The 8,491-nt window shown below is 48.1% G+C and overlaps 1 protein-coding gene across 1 annotated transcript in view; it reads left to right on the top strand.

Moving 5' to 3' along the window:
• The first annotated feature begins 3,050 nt into the window (after positions 1-3,050).
• CDHR4 (cadherin related family member 4) overlaps positions 3,051-8,491 on the top strand; it is a 45,856-nt gene continuing 40,415 nt past the window's right edge. The window contains exon 1 of the mRNA XM_015407374.1: positions 3,051-3,136. Coding sequence (XP_015262860.1) covers positions 3,051-3,136 — 86 coding nt within the window. The remainder of the gene's footprint in view (positions 3,137-8,491) is intronic.

Below are 8,491 nucleotides of genomic sequence, written 5' to 3'. Positions count from 1 at the left end.
CCACTGATCTCCATGAAATGCTGCTCTTGAGAGACAGGGGAGTCTGAGGAATGACATGACAGGGGTTTGCAGCAGGGAGGGAGAATGAGTAGAAATTGTTCATTTAGTCTGGATCCAACCCACTGCAACCTGGATTGCTTCCACATGGAGATTTTGCTATGGTTTGGCATCCAAACCGGAGAGGTGATTTTTTTGTCGGGAGGTGGGTGCTTCTATAAAACGTTGTCTCTGGTTTGATACAATTATTTTCGAAAGATCACAGTTGTGTTGGTATGCTGTGTGGACTGGAAGGTGAGCATTTTTGAAGGAAAATTCTTAACACAAAAAGACAATTGTGGAAGCGCAATAGCATAGTGATCTATTGCCACAATCTACTACCTTTTCTGAATCCCAAACTAATTTTTAAAGTCCCTTTCATTGTGTAGAGGTAAGGGGAAAGGTGCTCAGTTAATCAGATCTTGGAAATAAAGTGTTACTTTACAAAGAGACTCTCTGTGTTCATATGAACCCCCTCGCTTGACTGGCCTCATCATTAAACCAGGAAAGTTACCAGCTGCTGTACATCTTTGTGCTAAAAGCATCACTGGCACCAGTGGTCTTCATCGTGGCTATGGTTTCACAGGTACCTTTTTGTTAGCTTTGGGCCTGTAACTGCAATAGCAGCAGCTAATCTTAGCAAGGGAGACCAGGCGTTCCCTTAACACACTACGAGGAACAGCACTGTAACCCGTTGGCTCCTCTTCCATGCTTTGTGCAGTCAAAGATGGGTGTTGGTTGGGTACTAGATCGGCCTATCACAGAGAGGGGGCAGTTTTCCAAATCCAGTTGGTGCGAGTTGGACTCTAGAACTGTCTCTGTATGGGACGGAGGGTGCCCCACCCAGTCTCAGGGCTCTTTCTTCTTCCATCCTCCTCATTCCTGAGGGCTCAGGCTGTCAGATGCAAGCTGCAGCAGCTCCCTCATACACACCCACCGAGGGCAACTGGGCTCAGGCCATTTCTATAGCAGGAAGTCAGGCCTTTTCCTCACAATTTAGTGTGGCTGGGAGCGGGGTGGATTGCGTGGGAGGAGGGAGTGACTATCTTTGTGGGCAAGAACTTGCCTGCATTTGACAGCAGAGTGGATTGTTTGCTTTCCCTTTGGGGACTATTTTGGGACAGGATTCGTCTTATATTTTCTGTGGTGACTGTTTCCCTCAGTAATGGGCAGGATGCCTCTGTCCCTTGCATTTATTCAGTCTCACAAATCTTGATTTGACCTATCCCACCGGTGTCTTGTTTGCCATTCAGCAAGCACTCAGAGTGTCTGACCGAAACCTTACATCGATATTGTCCTTTAGCATCTTATGTCTGATTGGAATATGTGTGCATAGATTATGGGGTTTTTTTTATCACACCCTTCTGCCAAGGAGTTCAGGGCAGCACACACGGCTCTCCCCTCCGTTGCTTTTCCTCAAAAAACCACTGTGAGGCAGGGTAGGCTGAGGGAGAATGACCAATTTAAGCTCATTCAATGAGTTTTGCATAGTGAGTGGGGATTTGAACCTCAGTCTCCCCCAGTCTTAAGCCAAAACTCTTAACTAGTGCTGTCCACTATCTTCAGACAGGAGTCCTTTGGCTGAAAAATGTGTAAGTAAATCCTTTATCTACAGGGGCCTTATGAAGATAGACTTAGATGTGGACCCTGAAGAAAATATCCTCGTTCAACACTGTTTTCTGTTGTGTGCATGGAAATAACGGCTCTCCGGTCTACAGGAACCTAACTGCCCTGACCTGGATAGCCCAGGCTAGCCCGGTCTCATCAGAGCTTGGAAGCTAAGCAGGGTATTTGGATGGGTGACCTCCAATGAATCCCAGGGCCATGATGCAGAGACAGGCAATGGCAAACCAACTCTGAAACATCTCTTGCCTTAAAAAATAAGTCTAGCTAGCCACCAGTGGTGTATAACACTAAAAGAGCTAGAGCCTCTGGCTACCAGACAATCTTAGCATTTCCTGGCTATACTACACGCACTGCCGTACAATAATTCTGCAAGGATGAGCTGATTCGATTCATAAGGAGTATTGCAATTAAAACAGTTAAATAGAAATGATTGTTATATTATACTCTACAGCAAGGCCAGTGTCTTCCTTTATCTCTGTTTCAGCAGTGTGGAACACAGAGGGGAAAAATAATGTAGAGTTGCTAACTTTTCAACTGGACTGTACCTTTAAGAGCAGCTTAGTATACAGACAGTAGCATGCAATAGTGTTTAACAATGTGTAGTGAAAAGATCTGCCTGCTGACTTCTGCATATCAAGTTGCTGCCAAAAGCAGAAGAGCAGGCCAAGGCAGTCTTCTCTGATGACTTGGCAATCACAAAAAGACTACACCTGGGGAGCCAGTTTGGTGCAATGGTTAAGAGTGGCCAAGCCCGTAGCTACCACGGGGCCGGCCTGGCCTGGTTTTTACGGGCTCCTCCCCAATCCTCGGCTCCCCTCCTCCCCACCCACGGCGAGCGTGCACGCCTTCCTCTGGCTCTAGGTTGGAACTGCATGCTCATCTCTCCCTATCTGCAGTGGCAGCAGCAGCCAGCCAGCCTGCCTGCATGCCTGCCTAAGATGGCCTCCTTTGATTACCATGGAGCTCATTAGCATACAGTAACAGGGGGTTCACCCTTCCCCAGCCAGCAGCTCCCAAGCCCAGGCCTGCCCAGTTTGTGGCAGTCTCTGGACCCCTCACTTGGCTGGAGGCCATCCCAGGAGGGGGGAGGTGGCCCCTGTCCCTGCCCCATGCACCCCGGAACCTCTCCGCCCACCCCATCCCCCGACTCACTGCCGGCTGGGCCAGGTCGGGCTTCCCTCGCTGTTGCTCCGTCACATCTCCAGGGGGGAAGGGGAGGGCCCCGAGTGTGTCAGCGGCCAGTGCAAGAGAAGGAGGTGGTGGTGCAGCTGGCCACACCGCAAGCACGTCTGAGCGCACCCACGGGACATGCGTGCACCCGCCCTCGGCCCAGGCCACTGCGAGACGTGTCGCCCGCCAGGCCAGGCCAGCCGCCAGTGGGGGGGGAGATGGCGCCCGGTGCAGCGCTGGCCTCTCCGGGCATCACCTGGCTGCATTTTCCCATCGGCTGCCTGTCCACGAGTCCCAGCAAACGGTGGGGTGCGACCCACATCCCCTGCCTCTTTCCTTGGGCCTACCTTCGGGCGTCCTCACAACTGCCTGTGTGAGCAAGGCCACGGGTATCCCTGGGCACCAGTCCGCCTCTGCTCCCAGCCCCGAGGGAAAGCACCGTGCGCATGCAATGGGGTGCCTGGCGAGCCCCGGAGCCTGCACACTTCCCGGTGGAGTGGGCCCCGCCGCACGCAGTCACTTGTCCCGACTATGGCCTGCTCCTTAATTAATTTTGATTTAATTGGCTGGTGCCCCCCCCAGACCCCCTCTCCCAAAACTCCTTAGCTATGGGGCTGAGAGTGGCAGACTCTAATCTGGAGAACCAGGTTTGATTCCCTACTCCTTCACATGCAGACAGCTGCGTGACCGTGGGTCAGTCTCAGTTCTCTCAGAGCTGTTCTCTCAAGAACAGTTCTCTCAGAGCTCTCTCAGCCCCACCTACCTCACAGGGTGTCTGTTGTGGGGAGAGGAAGGGAAGGTGATTGTAAGCTACTCTGAGACTCTGAGTGAAGGGCGGGGTATAAATCCAACTCTTCTTCTTTCTTCCTCAGAGTAACACCCATCCTGAGCTGGCAAAAGGCAGCTTCCACCCTTTATTCAGCAAACTCTGTTGCTGTACGTGCATCAGCATTTCATGCAGTAAACACACCCATGTGCATGCAACTGGAATCCCTGGCTCAATCAAGATCCACATCTACATGCACACTGGTGCTCATAAAAGCATGTGTATTGTTCTGCGTGTTAGCTGGGGAATCACTGGAACACACTCAGCTATAGTCTTTACCACGTAAAATGTGAAGCTGTTCAAATGTTCCTGGAAGATGCCCCAAGATGGGCAAGGGGGCACCTTTCCCAAAGACATTTCAACCTCTCAGTTCCTTTCATTCAGGCATGCTCTCCCCTCCACCACCACCGCAACTTTCCTGGCTTTTCTTTGGATTCAGTGTCTCCTTACTGGCTAAGACAAGTCTTGCTCCAAGCGTTTGCACAGACTGTGGTATAATATATCTCACAAGCTGGGCCCTTCCTTCCCTGCAGAAACGGATACACAGCCTTCGCAGTTCCTACCCCCACTCCTTGGCAGCTCTCTTCCTGTGTAAAATCCTCTCAAAGTACAAGCTAACCCCCCCCCCCCATGGGGCCTCTAGCCAAGGCCACAAGAACTTCCTCTTTCTGCTGCAACTTCTTGGGTATGAAGGGCAAATAAATAAACACAGGGACAGGGTTGGCAGATTAAAAACCCCAAATATGGACAATGTAATTTGCATGTCATGCAAACTGATAATTATGCAAAACATGCACATTGTTATGTTATTTACTAAGTTGCTTTGCATCCCTTGTTATAATTGAGGAATGGTCATAGAAACAGTCTTTTCATGGGTCAACAAAATTCATGTGAGGATTTGGTCATTCTCCTTTCTAAGACGACAACAGGCAGAGAGGATTCCCATGTGTCTCCAGGGTAATTTCTCTAGCAGCACATGGGTATGTATCTGTTCAATCAACGTGCAAGGAGAACTTACTGTGTAGGAGATTCTTGTTTTGCTTTTTCCCTCCAAGTCTTGAACCCGTAATAGTTAAATACTAAACACACACACACACAACTGTACACCTTAGTTTATAGCATTTAGCCTTAGTAGAAGTGGGAAGCCCTCGTAGACGGTTGAAGTTAGATCTGGGCTGCTGTTCAGTGCATGACTGTCTCCTACTGATTTCAGTGGGGTTTGTTGTTGTTCAGTCGCACAGTCGAGTCCGACTCTTCGCAACCGCATGGATCATCTCCCGCCAGGCCCTCCTGTCTTCCACCGTCCTCTGAAGTTTGCTCAGTTTCATGTTCGTTGCATCGATGACACTGTCCAGCCATCTCATCCTTTGCCGTCCCCGTCTTCTTTGACCTTCAATCTTTCCCAGCATCAGGGTCTTCTCCAGTGAGTGCTCCCTTCTCATTTGGTGGCCAAAGTATTTGAGCTTCAGTTTCATTATCTGGCCTTCCAGGGAACAGTCAGTGGGGTTACTGTCATTGAAATGAGAATCAGACTGCAGCCTTAAAATCTAATCAGACATTTTCTCCAGGAGAACTGATCTCTATTGTCTGGAGATCAGTTGTAATAGTGGGAGATCTCCAGGCCCCACCTGGAGGATGGCAACCCTGGTCCCTTCCCTCCCAAAACTCTGACCTTCCCAGGCTCCACCCCCAAATCTCCAGGAATTTCCTAACCTAGAGTTGGCAGTCCTAAACTAACTTCCATCACAGCCCGAAACATCTTGAGCATCCCCCAACATCATGCAAGAATACTAAGTCTAAGAGTTCCTCTGCATAAACCATTAAGAAACTGGCTGCAAAACTTGATTTATATATCAGTCCATAGCCTCTGCCAGTTAACTGAACCTCAAGAAGAACTTTAACAAATTCCCTGCCAACAGCAGACTATGGTGATGCTCTTCGCCAAGTTTGCAGAACCTAAATATGTTTGTTACTGGCATGTATAACCAGAGCGTATAAGGAAGCCTGGTATATGGGAAATTAGAAGATAATGGGAATAATACTCTGCCTTTAGAACATAACTAGAAGGAAAAGAGTCTTACTGTGCAGAAAGGTTAGTCTGGACCTCAACATTTTTCAAAGTATTGAGAGTGTTACTGAATCCTGGTCAAAAAAGAAAGTTTGAAACTAGGCTACATAAAAAGAAAAACATTTAAACCAGTCACTTTGTTTAAATTTTTCAAAGTCAAATTCTGCAGATCTCAGCCACCTGGAAGAGTGGATTAATTTCATGAACTCCTGGTAATGCCACCCAGTTTGGCTCCTTTTCATTTGCTAGTGCATCATATAAAATTATTTTTTTGTTTTCAAAATGTAAAGATCACATTGTTTTTCTACTGTTATCCTTTTTCTGTGTAATATTGGGGAAGGGACCACCAATTTAGAGTTTGAAAGATGCAATTTTTAGTGAATTATTGTTGTTTTTGGAACTATTCTAAAAAGCCCAAGAAGGCATGAGATATGTGTCCTTAGAACTACATATTTCTACAAGTTAGTTAAAGCCTGAGAGTAAAAAAACAATAAACAGGAAACCACTTGTATATTTTGCTTTCTGTCTTTGGCTCTAGAAGATTTAGAGGCTTAATAGTTTTTAAATGAAAGTTGGTAATGTGGAACAGCTAGCTAATGGGTCAAATGGGCCCCGGGTGGCATGTCGAGATTCAGGGTAAACCTAGGCTACCCTATAGAGATGCTGAACAAAACATACCTTTCATCTTTTCTGCAACAGCTTTCCAGTATCAGTGACCCTTACACGGATATGTATCTTAACCATGAGCAATTTGCTGGCACCTCTCAAATGCTGACTTCTCACCTCACCTTCATCAGATGTAGTTCCCAGCCCCTTCTTTTCCCAGCCCCCATCCAGCAGCTGGCAAGTGGTAACCAGGAAGCTCACCTTGCTTGCCCAGCTTCATGGGGCCCTCAAGCTGACTTGGGCCCCCCAGAATTTTGTCCCCATCCCCAGTTCTGGGGCCCTATAACTCCCTCCAAAGAAATGAATGTCTGGTGTTGTCATGTGTCAGCCAGGGCTCAGCATTCGTGAGGACTCTTCAGGAGAAGAGAAGCCCTGTGTAGCCAACATTGAGTTGACAGAAGCTGACCAGCAGGAAAATGAGCTGCAGGCTTGTCAGGATTCACAGCCAACAGCTGGTGCAGAGCCACCCATACCCTCCAGCCCTGGTTAAGCAGGCCAACCTGAGTAGGCCAGTCCCAACCCACCAGTATCTCCTACACCCTTACAGCGCCACAGACGGAGGCTGATCAGCAGGCAAACCTGAGTAGGCCAGTCCCAACCCACCAGTATCTCCTACACCCTTACAGCGCCACAGACGGAGGCTGAGAACAGAGCTACAGACAAGACAGCAAAGTGCATGCCTCCTGGCACAATGCCACCTGCTTAATGGTAACGAAGATGAGCCCATTTGGTGTAGTGCTTAAGTGCGCGGACTCTAATGTGGGAGAACTAGGTTTGATTCCCCACTCCTCCACTTGCACCTGGCTGGATGACCTTGGGCAAGCCATAGTTCTGGCACAGCTGTTCTTGGAAAAGTGCAGTTTCTGTCAGAGCTCTCTCAGCCCCACCTACCTCACAGGGTGTCTGTTGTGGGGAGGGGAAGGGAAAGGAGTTTGTAAGCCACCCTGAGACTCCCTTGGGTAGTGAAGGGCAGGGTATAAATCCAATCTCCTCCTCCTCCTCCTCCTCATCTTCTTCTACTTGGAGGATTGCTTCTGAGCGGCTAGCTGCAAGCCTGACCCTTAGGTGTGTGGCTATAAAAGCAGCCAAGAGAGGCTGTTAGATGTGGATGCAATGTGTACGAAAGATGCTAAGGCATAAACTCTGCCTTGCCGGATTCCTGAACTACTCTGCCTTGCCCGACTTCTGGAACTCTGACCTTGGGACTGAATGACTCTGCCTTGCCTGGCTCCTGGCACTGGATGCTCAGAGCCTACAAGCCAGTACAGCTTAATCATTTCGGTATCAGGAGACGTCTCTCCAGTTTACCTGAGACTTTGGTGGGTGGCTCTCCTCTCCCTGGGTCACCATTTTGAAGCTATTTGTGTGACAAATGCTGCTTCAGCTAGTTTGCATTATCTTTTGTGTTTATTTTTAAGTGGTTCATTGTGCCTGTTTTAATGCTGATATAAAAAGTAGTTTTGCTTTTCTTAATTTCTAAGATGCCTTAATTGCCATACCCTGGCAGAAAAGTGACACAGTTTTCATAAACATATAAATCTGCTAGTCTTGCCATCTCCTGTCCTCCCCCAACTGCCTCTCAGGATGCTTCCTTATGTCCCACTATAATGCTCTTCTTCTCCTGCTGTTTTACCTCAGATAATGCCTCTCAGCCCTACTCTACAAAAGAAGATGAAACTGGACTAGAACATGTTTTTCTCCTATAATCTCTGACCTTGTTGCTGAATGTGCCTTTCTGGAGCTTCATAACATTTCCTAGACTTGTCTGTTTCTGCCCACTCTCCCCATCTCCAGAATTCCCCGAACGATGCCCAGTGGTCCTAGCCACAGTTAAGTAAGCATCCCTGTATATGTATGTGTATTTTTCTACCCTTCTGAATTTTTAAAATGCAACCATCTCTAATTACATTTCCTACAAAAGCAACTCCACCCCCCAAAAGCTGAGCTCAAATGAGAAAACATCAGAAAGTCACAAGATGCTTCCCAAAAGCGTGAGATTAAAAAACAAGATGAACTCATGCATTTGATTTAGTGAAGAATCCCCTCCTGACTCTCTTCATGTGCACATTAAGAAGAAGCTGGACACAGCTCCTCTGTCC

Source organism: Gekko japonicus, unplaced genomic scaffold (genome assembly GCF_001447785.1).
Source record: "Gekko japonicus isolate JY-2015 unplaced genomic scaffold, Gekko_japonicus_V1.1 scaffold298, whole genome shotgun sequence".
In the NCBI taxonomy this organism is placed as follows: domain Eukaryota; kingdom Metazoa; phylum Chordata; class Lepidosauria; order Squamata; family Gekkonidae; genus Gekko; species Gekko japonicus.
This window is presented reverse-complemented; position numbering and strand designations above follow the sequence as displayed.